This window comes from Quercus suber, unplaced genomic scaffold (genome assembly GCF_002906115.3).
Source record: "Quercus suber isolate HL8 unplaced genomic scaffold, Cork oak 2.0 scaffold_1178, whole genome shotgun sequence".
Taxonomy (NCBI): domain Eukaryota; kingdom Viridiplantae; phylum Streptophyta; class Magnoliopsida; order Fagales; family Fagaceae; genus Quercus; species Quercus suber.
Window position 1 is genome coordinate 1 of NW_027070577.1, and position 21,763 is coordinate 21,763.

At 34.2% G+C, this 21,763-nt stretch overlaps 1 protein-coding gene across 1 annotated transcript; it reads right to left on the minus strand.

The window, feature by feature from the left end:
- Positions 1–11,246: 11,246 nt before the first annotated feature.
- Positions 11,247–21,235, minus strand: LOC111999502 (uncharacterized). The gene is given in 15 exon segments (XM_065769483.1): positions 11,247–11,352; positions 11,755–11,849; positions 11,930–12,011; positions 12,103–12,152; positions 12,293–12,361; positions 12,447–12,545; positions 12,672–12,747; positions 13,150–13,250; positions 13,346–13,414; positions 13,512–13,552; positions 14,013–14,267; positions 14,335–14,575; positions 16,334–16,493; positions 16,613–17,014; positions 20,864–21,235. Coding segments are annotated over 15 exon segments (2,136 nt in total). The 5' UTR covers positions 21,154–21,235.
- Between the last annotated feature and the right edge of the window lie 528 nt (positions 21,236–21,763).

Here is a 21,763-nt window from a genome sequence, read left to right on the forward strand (position 1 = left end):
TAGGTAAACTTCAGGGACCAATGCGTGTAGTTTCACCCATTTTAAGGGTAGGTGATGTTTATTTTAGTTAGGGTAAATGATGTCTTTTGTTTGTGCTATTATGTGTCAATTGACTCAATTTGCTTTGGTAAAATTCAACATATAGAACTTTATGTTTTCCTTTGGTGTTTGACCTTGTGGAACCATCGCAACAGGGTGGTTTTTAAGAACACTCTCCTGAGTCTTTCTATTCACAAGGAAGTTATTCAAAGAGAAGCTGAGTTCACCTTTTGTGCTAAAAACCTATCATCCAATAAACCAAGAGTTGAAAGATATATGTGTTGGGAAAGACCAGTCAAAGTTGGTTCAAATTGAACATGGATGGTGCTTCATTAGGCCACCTAGGTGCAACTGGCAGAGGAGGAATCCTTTGTAATGATTTTGGTTCTTAGGTTAGAGTGTTTGCGAGAAATATAGGGACCACCACCAATGTTGCTGAGCTTTGGGCTCTCAGGGATGGGTTACAGATGTGTCTAAATATGCAAATTAACGCTCTTGAAGTTGAATTGGATGTCAAAGTTATTTTTGATTAATAAAAACAAAAAATTGAGGAAAAAAAATCCATTCCAATATTCCATGCAAAATCCAATATTCTAATTCATTTATTTTTCCCCTCCTCACTTGCTACAAGAAAAAGAAAAAGAAAAAAAAAAAAAAAAAAAAAAAAAAAAAAAAAAAACTCAATTATTTCCCCCAATAAAAAGAAGAAAACCATGCTAAATAACTACACATTTTAAGGGTAAGTGATGTTTTTTTTAGTAAGGGTAAATGATGTCTTTTACTTGCTATTATGTGTCAATTGACTCAATTTGCTTTCTCAAACGCTTTGATACATGTGTTTAGTGAACCGGGTTAATGTGAATGGGCATAAGAGGCGAATTAAAATGTTTTTGAAAGATCAAGCTTTCAATTGATAAATTAGAAAGTTGGGTTTAATTTAAAATAAGGATAAATTTTTTTTTTTTTAAATTCCCAAAAAAAAAAAGTACTGCACAATGAGGGGATTATTATCCAGACAATAGTAAGTGATAATTTAAAATTCTTAATGAAATTGACAAGTTTATTTCAATCACATGATTGACAGTCACACTTTGCAAGAGGTGCTTGCAAGTATGATCACTTTGAACTATCAGTACTCTGAATGGGAATTGGGTAAAAGAAATGCAACAACCTTTTACCTTTTTATGAAGAACCTACTTTTTATCAGTTTGGGATATTTTAAGAGAAAAAAATGAATTTTCCATTTCCTCCCAACAGTGACATCTTATGTGCAACTTTTATTCTTACGATCAGCTGAAAAAACAAAATTTCCCATATTTCAAAAGGATAAAGTAAGATATCATGAGTAATACTAAAACTATATATTGTTTCATTTAAATATATTTATTTTAATAAATTTTCAATTAATTAATAGAAGAAAACATACAGTTCAATATGTTATAAACTTGATAAATTTGCAAACTTGATAAATTTGCACACGAACCCATTGACCTAAGAGCAATTAGGTCAGTTGATGCAAATTTTCCTTCTATTTTGCACAAAAGAAGCTATTTGTTCTATTTTACACATTTATTTTTACAAAACACTCACATCAGTTTATATATTCTACACATTTATTTAATAAAATATTCATTCTTTTACAATTTTTTATTATTCTCTCCCTCACCGCTTTTCTCTCACAGACCCAATCCGAAAGGACCGAAACCCATCTCCCTCAGAACAACTCTCTCCATCACAAACCTAAACCACCACCACACAAACCTTAAGATTTTAGCTTTGACGAAGCACTCATTCATCACATCGTTCATCGCCTCGTCGCTTTAGTGGGTTCTGAAGGTTGATCCTCCTTTGTTGCGGCTGCAAAGGTTGACCGGGGCCTCCTCCAGCTCTCGACGAAGACGATGCCATGTTCTTCGGCCAAATCCATCTAGAATATTCTCAGAATCCCGACGCCGACAAAGAGAATCGATGAAAAGGTGATGAAGCTTAGAAAAAGGGAAAGAGGTGAGAGTGAGGCTTTCGGTCCTTTCAGATTGGGTCTGACTGGCGGCGGTGGAGGCATGGTTTGATCGGCGGTAGTGGTGAGAGTGAGAGCAAATGAGGAAAAGGGGAGGTGAGGTGAGGTGAGAGCAAAGTCAAGGAGAGAGTCAGGTGAGAGTGAGAGTGAGAGTGAGAGCAGAGACAAGAGAGAGAAAAAACTAATAAAATATGAAATGAACATGGTGCATAAATGTACAATTATGCACAAGTTGGTGTGGGTCTTTTTTTGCCCAAATTGTATAAAATTAGCCACTTTTTTCATTTTGCACAATTATGCCCAGAGCAAACCCATACTTGACTCATTGAAATGTTGGGTTGAGTTGAATTAACCTATACCCCGACCAAACCCATCCCGTTTTCTAAAGAAGGGATTAATTTTTTTTTTTTTTTTCATATTTGAAAGTAATATGCAAGATTGAATGTTCTCTTTTAGTGGAAAGATAATTAAATTGGATTTTTTTTTTGACTTTCATTAATAGCATGCTATTTCTTAAGCATTTCTATGACCACAATTGTTTTTTTTTTTTGGTCCACAATGTTTAGTATTTTATAGTGATAATATGCTATACCTAATAATAAAAAAACTATAGATCACGATATTTAGTATTTTTTTCCCCATTTATTTATGACGATGATATTATTAGTAAACTATAGATTATGTAAATAAAGTTAAAATTTTATGTATTATTAAAATTTTATTTTTGATATTTTATTTTATTTATTTATATTGGAAAGAAGACAAACAATTTGATCCTATTATTATTTCTATGCACGTAAAAAATATGAGTCAACACATATTTTAATTAACTCAGTTCACCCGCAACCCTTTAGGAGGATAAATGAGATGTTTGGTACATACATTTAAAAATTAAAAATATATATAAAATATATGTAAAAAAAAATATATAAAAAATATATAATATTATTTAAAAATTAAAAACATGTGTTGTTTTAGTGAGGGTAGAAAACAAAACCTACATTGCTAGCCTCTAGCCTGAACCAAATTTGAGGTGTAATCCATTTGAACGAAACCCGACCACTTGCAAAATGGCAGGTCTAAATGGGCATGAAGGGTAGGGATGGCAGGTTTGGCAAACCTCACGTGGTGGAAAAAAGTGTTGAGTTTGGGGCATTATTGTATTACTTTAGACTTTGGTAGATATTTTCACGGGTGTCAAACTTCTTTGGGAACGTAAACACAACCTGCGGCACTGAAAAAGATTATATGGAAACAACCAAACAAAACCATACCAAAACTCTCCCTCCCTGTGCAGAGTGAGGTCGTATCTAGGATCTCCCAGAAAATCTTTTGACGAGAGACTGAACAATCATACAGATTCTTTAACCACGAGGCAACAAGGACTGTGTTTATAGACTCATGATTCCAATGATCTGAATTACCAAACCCCCTACGGCCTACCCTATGCTTTGCATGTAGCTCTAATAATATTGTTTCGTCAACTCACAACATCTTTGTTTTCTGTAGGAAAATCAGAAATCTTAGGTGCTGTGTAGGTACCAAGGTATGTAACTACTGACTAGTTGAAAATTGAATGACATATTTGGTCAAATCTTGTGAAAATGAAAATATGTCGGTGGCGTGTTTTGGACTCTACACACAGACGACAGAGAGAACAAACATGTATACACTTTTTTTTTTTTTTTTTTCCCTGATAAAGCTATATACACTTTAACAAAAAGATAATAATAAAGTTTTTTCATCAACTTCCCCAAAAAAAAAAAAAATTTCCACGGTTAAGATTGTAATGTTACCATTTTTCATAGTTTTTTTTTTTTTTTAATAATTAATTTCTTATGTGATTAATAATAATAATTAAAACATCAAGTTGATTTATTACTAATATTATTTTTATTTTTATTAATATTAATTACCTCTACGGGGGAAAAGGGCTCAGCCCAACATAATGGGCCGAAAGTTCATAGGGAATTTATTTTGCGACCGAGAAGAAGGAGATGGAAAAGGCAGGGCCCATCTGGAAGTGGGACCTCATAAGGAAGAATTATTACAATTCGAAGAGGATATCTCCTGTCCGAAGAGGTTGTAATCCTCTGACGCAAGTATTGTAAATCAATTGAGTGTGTGAAAGGCCAAAATGACCTTCCGAGGACTCCACCTGATCAAGATAAGCTCTGAGTATGCTGGGAAACGATAAGGATGGAGAAATATCTAAGGGAAAAGCTGCTACCACCGTATTTAATACTCTGCAGCAACTTTTCTGACCGCATTTATGTGGAGAAGACCCCTGAACAGTACATCCTAACCTACCGTCACTCACACAAAGCTAAAAGAAGATGCTTTACATGACATATACTCAATCAAACTCATGGATGAGGAACAAGTGGACGATGGAGATGAGGATAAGGGTGGCTATATAAAGGAAGGAGGCTCCTAACGAAATGAGGGAGGAGGAAGAACACAAAAGAGAAAGAGAGAACTTGACTGTAACCCTAAGACCTTTGTTCATCAGATAAACAATAGTATAGCTTTTCGGATTTTCAGGTTTTACATGTAAATTCATGTTGGCTTGTGTTTGAAAGTTGTGATTCGTTGTTGTCAATCAATACTTAACCTAACTCTTTCACCCATACTCTACAAATTTATTGTTTTGGGCTTGGGCCACAAATCCTAACCCTACAACCTCAATATAGTTATAAAAAATAAAAAATAAAAAATAAAAAATAAAAATGAATGTATCCTAAGATTATAGGTAAACTTAGGTTGAGTTTGAATTGCGTCTGGCGTCTAGCGTCTTTGCATTTGGTGTTGAGCATCTTTGTGTATGACGTTTAAATAGTGGGTTTTATGCACTGTTTATAGGATCTGCAAGTACTTTTTTCAGCAAAAATAACTTTAAAATTAGGTTCCATGATACTATTCACACATTTAAAAATTATTTTATTACAGTGTTTTTAATTTTTAATTTTCAGTTTTTAGCAATAAGCGGTATCCAAATAGACTTTTATCCTTTGTTCAAGTTTAATCGTGTTGTTTCTATGCATTTGCATGTACTCTTAATTAGTCATTAATTTAATTTAATTTATTTTATATTAAAAAATTAGTATCATTGTCTTTGACTAGATTAAGAACTTCTTTATAGATTTCATTTATTTATATAGTATAATGTTTCTACAAGGTTTGGTCCAAAATTCTTCAATATGAATGGCATTTCCCTCGTGTGTTCCTTCCTAGAAGACTAGCTTGGCACATTTATATAACCAAACATTGATTTATTAACCTACTAGTAGTAGTCATAGCAGATAATTTTGACTTGTTGTCTATAGGCAAAAGATAGTACACCCATTCAATTCACACCAAACAATAAACCAAATCGAGAAACAACGAATCCTCCACCCAATTTGGCCTCATTATATTCCTACTTCCTCGTTATAATCACAATGGTTTTGTGGTAGATTATACATGTAAATAAATTATAAATTTTAATAATATAATACTAAGCATAAGCTCCTCGCATGTGCTATGAGTGTGCTCAAACTCTAGAGCCTTTCTCAGGTTCTCTTTCTGCTTTCCTCTAAGAACAAAATATTAGCACCCAAAAAAAAAAAAAAAAGGTGAAGCTTGCAAATTGCAATAAGGTGAGAGGAAAATCGCCAAAAAAAAAAATTGATAACTAACTAAGAATAAGAAAAAATTTAAATCATACATAACCAAAAAAAAAAAACCCACTTGTAGTGGAAGTGGTTACACTCCAAGAGAGAGAGAGAGAGTAACTTTTATTGGAAATGATATGTGACCTCATTTATTTATTTATTTTTAAGGACTAATGTTAATTATGTGTAAAGAATATTTTAGAAAACTAAGTAACCATTGAAAAATATATAACTTAGAGGATTGAAATGTACAAAAATTATATAACAACGAAATTAAAACAATGAAGGAAGTATTTTTAATAAGAAATTTATATCTAGCTAAGAAGAGTTTATATAAATAAATGAAATCTATAAAGAAGTTCTTAATCTAGTCAAAGACAATGATACTAATTTTTTAATATAAAATAAATTAAATTAAATTAATGACTAATTAAGAGTACATGCAAATGCATAGAAACAACACGATTAAACTTGAACAAAGGATAAAAGTCTATTTGGATACCGCTTATTGCTAAAAACTGAAAATTAAAAATTAAAAACACTGTAATAAAATAATTTTTAAATGTGTGAATAGTATCATGGAACCTAATTTTAAAGTTATTTTTGCTGAAAAAAGTACTTGCAGATCCTATAAACAGTGCATAAAACCCACTATTTAAACGTCATACACAAAGATGCTCAACACCAAATGCAAAGACGCTAGACGCCAGACGCAATTCAAACTCAACCTAAGTTTACCTATAATCTTAGGATACATTCATTTTTATTTTTTATTTTTTATTTTTTATTTTTTATAACTATATTGAGGTTGTAGGGTTAGGATTTGTGGCCCAAGCCCAAAACAATAAATTTGTAGAGTATGGGTGAAAGAGTTAGGTTAAGTATTGATTGACAACAACGAATCACAACTTTCAAACACAAGCCAACATGAATTTACATGTAAAACCTGAAAATCCGAAAAGCTATACTATTGTTTATCTGATGAACAAAGGTCTTAGGGTTACAGTCAAGTTCTCTCTTTCTCTTTTGTGTTCTTCCTCCTCCCTCATTTCGTTAGGAGCCTCCTTCCTTTATATAGCCACCCTTATCCTCATCTCCATCGTCCACTTGTTCCTCATCCATGAGTTTGATTGAGTATATGTCATGTAAAGCATCTTCTTTTAGCTTTGTGTGAGTGACGGTAGGTTAGGATGTACTGTTCAGGGGTCTTCTCCACATAAATGCGGTCAGAAAAGTTGCTGCAGAGTATTAAATACGGTGGTAGCAGCTTTTCCCTTAGATATTTCTCCATCCTTATCGTTTCCCAGCATACTCAGAGCTTATCTTGATCAGGTGGAGTCCTCGGAAGGTCATTTTGGCCTTTCACACACTCAATTGATTTACAATACTTGCGTCAGAGGATTACAACCTCTTCGGACAGGAGATATCCTCTTCGAATTGTAATAATTCTTCCTTATGAGGTCCCACTTCCAGATGGGCCCTGCCTTTTCCATCTCCTTCTTCTCGGTCGCAAAATAAATTCCCTATGAACTTTCGGCCCATTATGTTGGGCTGAGCCCTTTTCCCCCGTAGAGGTAATTAATATTAATAAAAATAAAAATAATATTAGTAATAAATCAACTTGATGTTTTAATTATTATTATTAATCACATAAGAAATTAATTATTAAAAAAAAAAAAAAACTATGAAAAATGGTAACATTACAATCTTAACCGTGGAAATTTTTTTTTTTTTTGGGGAAGTTGATGAAAAAACTTTATTATTATCTTTTTGTTAAAGTGTATATAGCTTTATCAGGGAAAAAAAAAAAAAAAAAAAGTGTATACATGTTTGTTCTCTCTGTCGTCTGTGTGTAGAGTCCAAAACACGCCACCGACATATTTTCATTTTCACAAGATTTGACCAAATATGTCATTCAATTTTCAACTAGTCAGTAGTTACATACCTTGGTACCTACACAGCACCTAAGATTTCTGATTTTCCTACAGAAAACAAAGATGTTGTGAGTTGACGAAACAATATTATTAGAGCTACATGCAAAGCATAGGGTAGGCCGTAGGGGGTTTGGTAATTCAGATCATTGGAATCATGAGTCTATAAACACAGTCCTTGTTGCCTCGTGGTTAAAGAATCTGTATGATTGTTCAGTCTCTCGTCAAAAGATTTTCTGGGAGATCCTAGATACGACCTCACTCTGCACAGGGAGGGAGAGTTTTGGTATGGTTTTGTTTGGTTGTTTCCATATAATCTTTTTCAGTNTTTTTTTTTTTTTTTTTTGGGTGAGAATCCATGGGTTTGTTACCTTCGTATTATGTTGGGCTTGCCATGGGCAGTGGGCTTGGCTTGCTGTGGGCAGTGGGCTTGGCTGATTGGCTCTATTACAATTTTTTTTTTAGATTTTAGTTCAAAAAAAAAAAAATTGGGTTTTTTTTTTGGGGGGCTTAAAAGTAGAACAGATAATTTTTTTTTTTTTTAATTTGAGAATGTTCCTAATTTTGTGATTGAGGGTGTTCCTAATATGGATTAAATATAATTTTTTTTTAAATTTTTTCAGATCAGGGTATTCTTGGGAACATCCTGGCCTATATATGGTGCCGCCACTCACCTAGGCATTAGGGCAATGGAAGATTATTAATTTGAATGTCGCACGATCTATTCGTCAGCATAAACAATGAGTTACATATTGATATGAGGGATGCGTGAATATGTCATGTCCACAATGAGGAAGTGAGAGACGTTAGCATTTGGGCCAAGTGTCCACAAAGGCATGACTAGACCTAATCCAACCCGGATGGAAGTAGCTCTTCAGCTGCTACACTTCTTGTTAATTTTCTGCAGCAATGGTCTTGTCTTTAAGGCATGAATGTATGGCTTAAATGTTGTGACTTACAACTTGTTGGTTGCCTATTTGCAATGGCGGAGTTAGGATTTCAATGAAGGTAACAAACCCATGGATTCTCACCCAAAAAAAAAAAAAAAAAAACCAGTACAGAACAAATCAGAAATAAAACCATGGTCACGTCGTTGGCAGAAAAAACCAAACCCCAATACAGTCTATACAGAGCAAAATCAAACCAAACCCCATTACCCAATACTGCAATACAGAGGTGTTTATCAACAAAAAAAAAAAAAAACCCAATACAGAGCAAACCAAACCCTAGAGCAAACCAAACCCAGGGTGAGACGGTCACGTCGCTCGCAGGCACAGCTCGCTCCGTCGCTCATCGTCCTCGTCTAGTCGCCGTCGCTCGCTTCGTCACTTACCCCTCATCGACGCTCGTCGCTTGCCCCTCGTTGCAAATCGTAGATCGCAACTCCCAGATCGGTCTCGGCTGCTTCGGTGCTCGGCCTCAAGGTATTTCCCTCTCTTTTTCTCTTTGACTCTCTCAATCTCTCTGTCTCTGTCTCTCTCTCTCTATCTCACTGAGATGAAAAATATGAAATGAAAATGAATGTCTGATGTCTCTCTCTCTTTATTCTAGTCTAAGTTGTCTAACTAATTATCTCTCTCTCTTTTGAACTGTAAGACTCTGATTGGCTGCCGAATCTTTACTCTTTTTTTTTTTTTAGAACCAATCTTTACAGCTTTACTCTTTAAATTTATTTTGCTTTTTGCCTGTTTTTTGGCTTTGTCTTATCTGTTGCTGTTGGTCAGTGTGTGTTGGTGTTGGTGTTGGTGTTGGTGATATTGATTGTCTTTTGGTGTAAATGTATAATGTGTATTGTGATTGTGAAATTTTCTGATTGGCAGGTTGTGATTGGGGGACGGTTTGTGCTTGTCTGTTGAGTGGGGTGGGGGTAGATGGGCTGATGGGCACATGGGCCGGGTAGTAAATAATAATTAAAGCAGTGTAATGTGTTGTACATTACATTGCTTTAATTATTATGCTGGATGTATAATGTTTGGTTCTTTTAGTGTAATGTCCACAAAGAACTAAATAATATAACAAATTAAAGTAATACAATTAATAACAAACAAATTAAAGTAATATAGTTTATTGTTACGCTAAACAACAATAATTAAAGCAGTATAATGAACCAATACATTATAAAAGACAAATAAATTAAATTATGTTAGGCTAAATAATAATTAATAATTTTATAATTAATGAAATAATAATATAACAAATTATAATTTATAAAAGACAAACAAATTAATGAAACAACTAAACAACAATAATTAATAATTTTATTGTTACTGCAACAGTAGAGAGAAGTTTTTCAGCAATGAAATATATAAAGAATGAACTGCGCAATCGAATGGGAGATCAATGAATGAATGATTGCTTGGTTGTGTATATTGAAAAAAATGTAGCTTGTAGCATTGATAACGAGACTATTATGCAACAATTTCAAAATATGAAAACTCGTAGAAGGCAATTGTAAATTTTATGTATTTGCGTATTTTTTGATTGTTGTTGTTGTCAATATATAAAATTTTCTTTTTATTAGATTGTGTAATTTATACTTGTTGAGGAACACCCTGAAAAAATTTCCTGGAGTCGCCACTGCGGCTAGGCTAGGTCTAGTTGGTTTCCCAGTCGTGCCCCTTTAGAACACATCACTCGTGGCCATAAATAACATGCTAGAGTTGCAGGCACTAGAACATTAATTTATCTTGTAACATAATCATAAGTCACATAGAGCATAGTCAGGGTCTTAACAATGACCAATAGGATTCACACACTGCGGAAACAAGGATTCAATCACTCATTTCCGTAATTGGTCGTAAAACACATGCAGTATGAATCACATGCTACGGTGAAGTTTTATTTTCTAAGTGTGTATATCTTTACTCTCTATATCATTGTCTAGATCTAACTCTAGTCGCTACATTATTTGTAATCAGTAGATGAGGTCTTTTGATGACCTCAAATAAAATTGGAATACACAAAGGAACCATTATATAAGTAATTGAGGATTCAACAGTGATAATAGTTTAGGGAAAAAAAAGAAAAAAAGAAGAAGAAGGAAAGATAGAAATCAACACCCTGTTAAAAGTGAAACCTCAAAACCATTGCAACTATAACTTTCAAAACAGTGTCTATTCCTATTCGAGTGAAGATTCTTTACTTTGATCTAGAGTTGGATTACAACCAAAACTTGCAAGTCATTACTGTAATTTCTTCTAAAAACTTGCTCTAAAACGTAACACTCGTCCTGTCCACACCTTAAAAAGATCCTCTTGAAAAAGAACGTAAAAATTCCCTATGTGATTATTATTATTATTTTTGTTGATGTGAATTTCTAAGATTTTTAGAGCACCTAACTAATCCCCCGAGTGTGTATTGTCTTCCTTTCTATGCATACCAAATAATTATAAGGAGTAATCTCCTGGGGTGTTGCCTTAAGATCTTGGTTAGGAGATATTAATCCAAGCCCTCATGGATCACGAGTATTGAAAACCACTCAACCAATCCCTTGGGATTACCCTATATATGCTATTAGGTTTACATGTGTGATCTCCTCTAAACTGTTATAGATTACCTTAACAATTGACAGGCTACTATATATTTATTCTAAACAACATTGCAATTCTAAGGTTTTGAACTCCTTTGGGTTGACACTGCTGCTGCAGCTCTTTGAAGTAGGCCCATCATTCTCTGGATTATGTCTTTAAATGAAGGACGCTGTTCTGGATCACTGCTTGTTTTTAAGTAAATAAAGGTTTAGCTCAACTTGTAGGTTCAATGTAAATATATAATACATAGAAAAAGAAATAGTTGAAAATGAAATTACCTATGCCAACAGTCTTTGATGATGGTTGCCACCTGGGGATCAAGATCTTCTGGCAGGTCTAATCTTCTATTCATGAATCCCACAACTCCAACAACCTATCAAAATGGAAGACAATGGTCATAGAGGAGCTTCATCGGCTAGATAACTTGAATGTGTGTGTTTGAGAGAGAGAGACCTGTAAACCAAAATGAAGGACGCTGTTCTGGATCACTGCTTGTTTTTAAGTAAATAAAGGTTTAGCTCAACTTGTAGGTTCAATGTAAATATATAATACATAGAAAAAGAAATAGTTGAAAATGAAATTACCTATGCCAACAGTCTTTGATGATGGTTGCCACCTGGGGATCAAGATCTTCTGGCAGGTCTAATCTTCTATTCATGAATCCCACAACTCCAACAACCTATCAAAATGGAAGACAATGGTCATAGAGGAGCTTCATCGGCTAGATAACTTGAATGTGTGTGTTTGAGAGAGAGAGACCTGTAAACCGTTTAGGTTGTTCCATGGAATGGATTCTGTCATTAATTCCCACAGGATGACACCAAAACTGAACACATCAGATCTGCTTAGCAAGAGGAGTTTCATTGCTTCAACATTTTTATAAGATTATCATTTACCACTCAGAATTTTAAAGCTCAGTTTTTGTAAATTACTTTTCATTTGAAGGTTCATTCCTTAGGACTTCAGGGGCCATCCACTGAGGCTGCATTTAATAAATAAAAAATTAAAACAAACAAACAAACAATGGATGATTTTCAGTGATAAAAGTTAGTTATGCATATGGATATAGAGTTAAAAAGAGATTTTACATAAGAAAAGAAAAGAGAGAATACAAATCATTACTGTTCCTCTCCCAGATTTTGCGGTTATAAAGGTTGAGTCCTTTAACCTTGACAGGCCAAAGTCTCCAGCCTGGCAAATTGAATGCCTTGTATAAGCAACTGCTATATGCCCAATCTGCTTGAATTATTTAAAGCAATTAACCAGCACATATTACCTTGACAGTCCAATTTTTATCGACGAGAAGGTTAGAAGATTTTAGGTCGCTATGTACTATTGACGGATTTCTGTGATGCGAATTATTCATACCTCTAGCCTGTAGTAACATAATAGATTATGATGGCTCAAATTCAAGTTTAAAAAGTTGATGCACACGCCATGCGTGAATGCATAGAGAGAGAGAGAGAGAGAGAGAGAGAGAGAGAGAGAGAGAACATATGACATCAAGGGCCATCCTTAGACGCCGTCTAATGTCTAATGCCTGATTGTTCTTGTGAAGTGTTTTGTAAAGGCTTCCTCTGACCATGCAAAACAAAATCTACTTAAAACAATGGAATATATATTTAGCATTAAAAGAGAAAAACATAGGAGACTATGCAGAATCGCAGATTGTTGGGCTGATTGGATTGAACCCCAGTATGTACACATCACCCAACATGAAGTATCCCAATTAATAAAAGTATCTCAGGCTCGCAAGGCCAATCCATGGGACTTCTAGAAAAATACTCTAAACAAGAAATTTTGAATGACAAAGACATAGGCATGTACTCTCAGCCTTACCAATGAACTTTATTTAGCATGAAAGATGGAAAAATACAATTCAACATAACAATCAAATACTACATTGTTAGGTGGACTGCATTTAATTTAAGATGTCATTAGTTTAACAACTCCTTAGACAACACTTCCATATCTATTACCTGGGTAGGAACTCTGTGACAATTGAAAGTCGCTCCTGTGTATATGCTGCCCCCATAAACAGCAGTACATTTGGATGTCTTAGTCTCTTCATTATATCAATCTGAAACACATGCAAATGAGATCTCGGGATAAGGTTCTTCCTTTTGCCACCAAGATTTACAACTTACAAGCAGTTGGCTGAGAGTTTAGAGATACCTCTTTTTTGAAGTCAAGTAGAGTTCCCTCACTATATTCATTCCCAAAGTAAACCTTAATGGCAACATCCTGTTATGAACACACTTAAAATTATTAATGTCAAGATATTGATTGAATAATCTTGCTTGGAACAGTAAATAGAGTAATTTGAGAATTTCAAATTTACCGATCCATTCCAAAGTCCATGATAAACAACAGCATAGAAACCTGTCAGGCAAGAATAGATACATATATTCACATCAAATGTCTAGCAACATTTCTTGTGTACATTCTTAAATTTCCATTTCCTGAATTTGTGCCTAAATCTTCTCATAAAATGTTAAGGGCAGCATAACATAGATATAAATTTATAGAGTATTAAACTAAAAATGAAAGGAGGACCAACCTATTTTTGGGGAAAAAACCTTCGCACAATTAGTTGTAGTAAAATCATTTACTTTCATTATTTTAGTGATAAAAAATGTGTCATATATTAATATATCAACTGTCATTGTCATTTAATTTTATCAGTGTGCCTAACATGACACAGCCAGAGTAGTTGACAGTTCTAAATTTAGTCTTGATCTACTTCCCCATGGGCCAACATCATAATACGATGAATTGGTTTCAATTTTTAATCATAGAACGCAATTTAGATTCAGATAAAAATGAAGAATCTCAAGTATACCTTGGCCAATCTCTTCCCCAAGGTGAAGGTCTTCCCAGCGAATCTCACAATCTACTATAGAGTTTGACTCATTATCCCCTTTGCTTGATGAACTCCCATTGCTGCCAATGCTCTCCCCTGAATTTGGAAAATGTTTATCACCTGGTTGTCTTTGCATTTCATGTTCTATTTCCAAGGCTTTCAACTTTGATACTTCTGGTTCCAACTGCTTCACATTGGATTGGCGGCCTAATCTTGGCAATGGGGTCTCCAGGTCTGGATAAACCAAAACACTCACAGCACTCCATTGAAGAGGTTACAACAGAACTCCTCTCAAAGTCACTTTGTTCTCTCCTAGCTGCAAAGGAAGAATTTTTCCTGTAGGGGCTCTCTCTCTTAGCCTCTGTATCAAGGGTGCAATGGTGTGAAGTTGATGCCTTTGGATCTCTAAAAGAATTAGAATTGTCTGTCACTTTGCTTTCTGAAGAATCAATTGCACCATTTTCTTGTATACTTCCATCATCTTCTTTACCATAGTTGCCATTTCCCTTAATGTGCTGCAGCTTTGCCAAGATCTTGGCTGCCTACAATCACCCAACTAGTCAATATAGAATAAATGTTGACAAAAGCAGAAGCTCAGGTGATATCATTTTGAAAAAAATCTGATTTTGACCCCAAACAACTAAGCAGTGGATTAACCAAATATGTTATGATTGATTCCAAAGAGATGAGCATGTACAGCTATTTCAACCATTATTATAATTCACCAAATCAAAAGCAATAAAGATGTAAAGTAGTAAAAAGGTATACAAATATGGTAATAAGGTAGAAAACCAATGAAGAAATTTTTCAAAGGAAAAATCACCCTGGGATCCAATCTCATAGAAAATTTAGAGATGAAAAAGTTACAATAATCTACTTACAAAATCTTTGTAAAGTTAGACTCTTTATTGTAACCTCAGCAAGCACCCTGCTTGCCTCCCACCATAATGGTCCTAAAATTTCTGGAATCCTTCTACGTAAAGTTCCTCCACAATTAAACCTCATCTGTGACAACCTAGAACTCCGATTAGAAACAATAATAACCTACTGTCAAAGAACTAACTCCTTGGGTTCAAGGAATCAACGGTTTAGGCTTAAGGAGAAATTGTTAGAGAGAAAATTAAAAGATCTCATAAGGAGAATCACTATAGGGAGAGGAATTTAAAACATTTTACACTCAAGAAGGTTCTTTCTCAACGTAATATTGATTCGGTAGCCTCTCTTCTCTCAATTTGTGCAACATGGGTTGGTTTTATATAGGGAATCATTAGGTTAAGTCATAAGATCTTCAAAGTTGGTTTACTCTTTGTTGTAACTTCACTTGAGCTAGTGCCTAGTGAGGATTGAGTGAACTCTAAGGGACAACATAATTGTGCCAAATTCAGATAGTCATATCTCACTCATTTTAAATCCAACTAAGGTTAATTTGTGTTCGTTTTGAAGCCTTGAATGCCTACTTTCCAAAAAAAAAAAGTTTTGCTCAAAAATTCATTAGTGTAAAAGATATGAGCAAAAGATCAACAACTCATCATCTTTGAGTAGATTAAATTCTTGTCATCTTTGAGCAATTTCTGAACCAGAATCAACCCTAGCACCACTATGTTGATACAATCCAAATCTGATATGCTTTGGTACTAGGATTTGACAACACATCAATGAACGCTAACACATTTTTAGTAGGTCAAGACATGACTGAAATCCCCAATGTTTTTAATGTAACTACTGAAAAAGAAAGGAAAAAAAAATCAACTCTAAGAAAGTATACACAACACTGCAGTGTACCATGTAACAGAGGTTTGGATACAAATGGAATGTAGAGAGAGATATGCTAGCTAAAAAATAGAGAGTATCAAAGCATTATTCCAATCAAGGAATGGTGTTTTATAAGAGGATGACTTTTGAGAGAGCAAGGAGAGTGAAAAATTAATCCGCACTTTGATCCATTTCTAGAACCAATTTATTTATTTTTAAGTTGGTAAGTTACACATGCATCTAGTGGGTCTTGAGCTTGCAATCTCACCCTATAGCCACACTTAATTATGAGATGAGAAAGTGCCATTTAAACCAAGGCTTGTTGGCCATTTTCGAAACAAATTCCAACCAGTGACTTGAGAAAATTAATACCAACTCATTATACACAGCCAATTGTGGACACATGATTGTATTGGATGAATACAAATCTATGAATACAAATCTAGAGTCCCATATTTGAGAGAGTGATACGTAGTGAAAGTATTTTTCAAGAGTCAAAGGTAAGATATATAAAAATTGATTCAGAAGTCATTAGAAAAGGGATTTACCAGTGTACTAGTTTTGTCAAATTTAGCATCTTCACTATTTGTTGCAGTATCCTCCTTGTCCATGGGTGCATCACATGCAATTAATGTATCATCTCCATGTCTCCGTGATAAAAATTTTGAGGCCTGATTGGTCCAGCAATACAATTTTTTGAACACACTTTCAAAAACTAGAATTTAATTTGATTACAATGAAAACAACTATAATTACGAAAATAAGAGAAGGAAAAAGAATGAAAGGAATTGTTAAAAGTGTAACTCATAAGCACCAGATTGGAAACAGAAGATGCAATCTATGGCACTGGTGCAATTGGTGGACGCTAGTGCCACTGAATCCTTTTCAAGTTTAGCCCCCGAGGTCTAGGTTGGCCATTGACATGATCCTGATGTGTTCTCAGGTTGACTGAACTTATACTATTATATGCGGCTGCATCACTTGAAACAGTGATAAAACTAGCAAGCTCACCATTCTCATATAATGAGCTTTTTGCCACTATCGCCATAAATATTTCACCCGACCTCTTCTTAAAGGGAAATTGACCTGGCCAGGATTGCCCAGTGCTCAAGCTATCCATGATTTTCTTAAGAGGTGCATAATAATCTTCAGCAATAAGAAGTTCAGCAACTTGTTTTCCAAGGACTTCATAGTCCTTCCATCCATAGAGACTTTCAGCAGAATAATTCCTAAAATATAAATTTTCCTTTGAGATAACAGCAATATTTGATAGTACTAACATGCAAAAGAAGTTTTTATGAAAAAGACTTATTGCTTTCCTAATCTTAAGTGGAACCTCTTCATTTCTATGAGAAACACATAGCTACGGATGAGATGGAATATGCATATTACCAGATCCAGAGCATACAGAAAAGATCTTAACAAATTCAAGAGTTTGAGGCCTCTTAATTCAAAAAAATACATGCAGCTTTAAAAATAGTCTAGAAAGAAATGATATGATCTACTTGTGATACAGTGTAGCATTAGACATATCTTATAACAATGTAGGGAAGGAAGGGAACAAGTTATTCTGTGCTTTTTTTTTTTTTTTTATATATATAGATATGGAATTCCTTTTCCAAGTGTCTCAAACCATAAAAGCTTCAGTATTAGAATTTGGGGCTAGTAGAAGCACGATCAAACGAATAAGAAATATAAATATGCACACAGCCTAGGCAATGCCAACCAAAATCTAATGTCAACGATATGAATTACAATCTCTCAATCAAACATCAACAACTAAACTCATAGACTCTTACATCCAACACTCATAAGCCTCACAAACATAAACATAAACATCACTCACAAACCTCACACGCATGAACCCACAAACCCAAAGCCCTAGTACATACAATATCTCTCTCTATTACACACCACAATATACAAACACTCAAACTTCTCTTTAGAGAACCTAGCTACTCCATGTTCTTTTAAGTGTCTTCTCCTTTTCTTATGAGGAGGACCCTTGGATCAAAGTGCACATATAACATTGCTTTAAGAAGTAGATTTTTAACTATAGAGCTTTTGTGATATAAAGTTTCAATTGATAAACTCTTCAATGTTTTGAGTGTTCGGCAAATTACAATGAAAAGTACTTTAAATTTTTGGATTTATAAAGCATAGCAATAGATTGTAGAGCTTTTTCCTTAAAACTCCAAATTTCAGCTTTAATGAACCCCTTAAAGCTTTTTAGCAAAATTGCCATACATTGGGAATTTATGCTAAAAGAGTTTTAAGACTCTTAAAGAACTTTCCCAGTTGTGCTTTAGCAAGCATTATCACACACACTCCAAGCCATCAAACCCATTGCAAGATTGTCTATATATGAGACTTCAAAACCTATTCCTTGGTGGACTAAGAATACCTTAGTGAATTAGGATAGGAATACCAGATTTCTTACTTAAGAAGGAATAAAACTTTCATCCAAAACCAAGAAAACCTAATCCAAGTCAAAATAGGAATTTGAAGCAAATTCTAACAAATCTCCACCTTGATTCAAATTCCATCAACTAATCTTTATCCTTTTTGCAGTAGCTCCACCTTAATCCAATTAATCTTTCCACAACTAAGTTGATTGTTTTTTTCTTATCTAATGATAACCTTGTGCGTGCCTATATCATACCAATTACAAACTTGTATAAATAAATAATATTTTCTTGAACTACGCTAAGATCAACCTTGAGATCTAATACTAGTTCCTTGAAATTTGGGGCTAGCATAAATGCATTCACATGAACAAGAAATAAAAACATTCAAACAAGACAATAATATTTAATGTAGTTTGGTCAACTCCAAGCTTTACATGATTACATTCATGGGCAACACCAATGAAAATCCACTATTAACAATAGGGATTACAATCGCTCTCAATTAAATCTCACAAACGAAACTCATAGACTCTTATGAACAACACTCACAAGTCTCACTAATACAAACATAAACAAATACTCTCACAAAGACAAACTAACTCTCTCTCTCTCTCTCTCACTCACACACACACACACACACTTACAAACTCAATCCCAAAGTCCCAATTCAACCAATAACTTTCTCACACTCACACAATAAACAACTTCTCAAGATCCTCTTCAAAGAACCCAATCCATGTTCTTCTAAGAGTTTTCTTATCTCATTATGTGGAAAGGCCTTTGGGCCAAAGCAACTAAACCCTTTGCAACATTGTCCCTATATAAAATTTCAATTCCTGTTTTTTGTTAGACTAGGAATACCTTCCTTAGTGGACAAAGAATATCAAATTACTTCTTTAACAAGGAATGAAATTTCTTTTAACATTAAGAAAACCCAAACCAGTTCAAAATAATATTTTAAGGCGATTTTTAGCCTAACAAAACCCTCATGATTAACACATGTAAGAAAGAAGTCATCCCTTCAACCTTTTGTGAGCAAGTTTGATCTTAACAAATCATTTATCACGTCAAATTTATGTAAACATTAGTTAAATATATATATATATATATATTGGACAACTTGCACTTCCCCTTAATTATGATGCAATTGCAATTTCATCCCTAAACTTACACTTCTCTATTTTGAAATTGAAGGCCACATTGTAATTACACCATAATTAAAGAGGAAGTGAAATTGACACAATTTTTTTACAAATTAATTAGTTACCATAAACTTGTGGGTAAGATTGGTCAGTGGAGGTTGGAATAAAATATGTTAAAATATAAAATTAAAAAACGAGATTATTATTGAATCTCTGTATTGTGATTTAGATCCTTTACCTTTAGTTTCTCAAAAAAAAAAGATCCTTTACCTTTATTTACATATGAGACAAGGATATTAGAGATTAGAGAATGACAAGACATTAGGCATGAATAATTGAATTATCTTATGAATCTTATCATTGTGATGAAGACCCTGTACCTTTTGTTGACCTATGAGATAAGCATATAATAAGACGTACAACAAGAGGTCTAGCATATTAGGCATAACTAGATGAGGGTCAAGTTATTTAAACTTGCCTTGAGACTTAAGCCTAGTTAGACTTTGAACTATGTTCTATATATTGTTTATTGAGTTCCTCAATTTGTTTCTACAACGCATGATAATTTGACTGCACGTTGAGAAAGATAGTTGAAAAGGATTCCAGGTCAACAGCTAGCATGAGTTTATTATCCATCCTCATTGATCTTCAAATGTAGAAGCATATACACTAGCAGGCAAACAAGGATTAAAGGGCTCCATTAATTAAAAGTAGAAACATTGGAACCATTGCACCATTGATTGATGCACGTCTATTGGTGCTGAATAAATCAAACTTGTTAATGCTAGCTACAATAACCAATGAAGTAGTCCCCTATCATTGTATATGTTAATATGTTATTAATAGTAATGCAGATTGATATGGTATTTTCATTCCAATGAGCAAGTAAGGATGTTAATTGAAGAACCTTGGATTTCCCATTTCTCTTTTGTTAGGCAAGATTTGAAACTAAGATCTAATTCCGGACCTCACTCTGCCTCAACAACTTTCTTGAATTTGAAAAGTGGAACAACTCCAAATTAAAATATGTTTTGTCCACAACATGAAAGAATATGACACACATCAGCTAGCCTTCACAACTTGCATTAAAATTCCTATCCCAACTCTTATTTTGATAATGAAAAAACTAGAAAATTGTAGTCCTAAAAATGAAGATATGCTTGTGTGAACTTCTGTGCAAACATCTTCACACTTTGATAGAAAAATTAATATATCTCACCAAAGTACACTACCTTCCTATTCAAACATCTACTTCTTATATATTAATTACTTCATTTACCTATAATACTTCAACTTTCATCTGATCCAATTTAACATAAAGCTCACTCTTTTCCGTGACCTTTTACCTTCACATTAATTAAACCACATCAAACATTCTATTCCTACATAACTGTTCCATAAACCACAATAGTACACTCCCAGTATAACTTACAACCAAACATGGTCAACCAATAAATAAAGTTCACGAACAGACAAACTTTCATGAAATCTCTTTGCATACAAAAAACTCATATATATACATACATACTAGTATATGATCTCCCGAGAAGAAGCTCTGCACACGTGAACAGCGCGACCCATGTTCTCCAACACACTTCTGTATGGACCCCCAGCCCCAAAGAACCCAAGGAAGCAACCCCACCTCCAATCTGAGTCTGAGCCCACCATATCATCACCCACCTCCTTGTTCTTTGTTATCTTATTTTCTTGAACTGCCTTATCAAACTGTTCCCTCAGCCTCTCGTGACTCGCCTCCAAACTCTGGAACCGATCCACCAGAGCTTGGTACAAAGCCGTTTCTGATTTATCTCCAGCCATGGAGGTCCCCTGAGACTTGCCGGAGAAAGCTTGCGCAATGCGCGTAGTTGTGGTGGTCAGTGGTGGTCTACAATATTAATAGTTTATTAGTTCAAGCTAGTGGTAATGCTGGCTTTTGTATTTATATTAGTATTTAGTATTATATTTTTGTGTGTTTTATACCTTTTTTTTTTTTTCTTTATTCTTATTTAATTTTGTTTTTAAAATATTATATGCGTGGGACTTAAGTTGTCGCCACGTGTCACTGGCGATCAGGGGAAGCTATCAGGTACAGACAGGTGTTGGGTTAACGATATATGATGGCGAACGGGGACAGAGGATTTTGCATCTTTCAGCATTTCTAACGTTTTGTTGTCAGTTGTTTGAACAGGGTTTGTTATTGGTTGTTGGTTGACGAAACTGAATGGGTTTTTTGTCTTGGTTTATTCCGAATTTGCCCCTGCCGCCATTAGTATCAATTATTAAAAAAACAAAGAAAAAAAGAAAGAAAAAAAAGCAAGTGGATGGGTTAGGTTGCTTTACACAACTCAACCTACAATGTGATATACAATTAGAGAAATGATATGTCTACAATATTTTTACAACAAATTCTAAGTGGCAGGTTGTTACT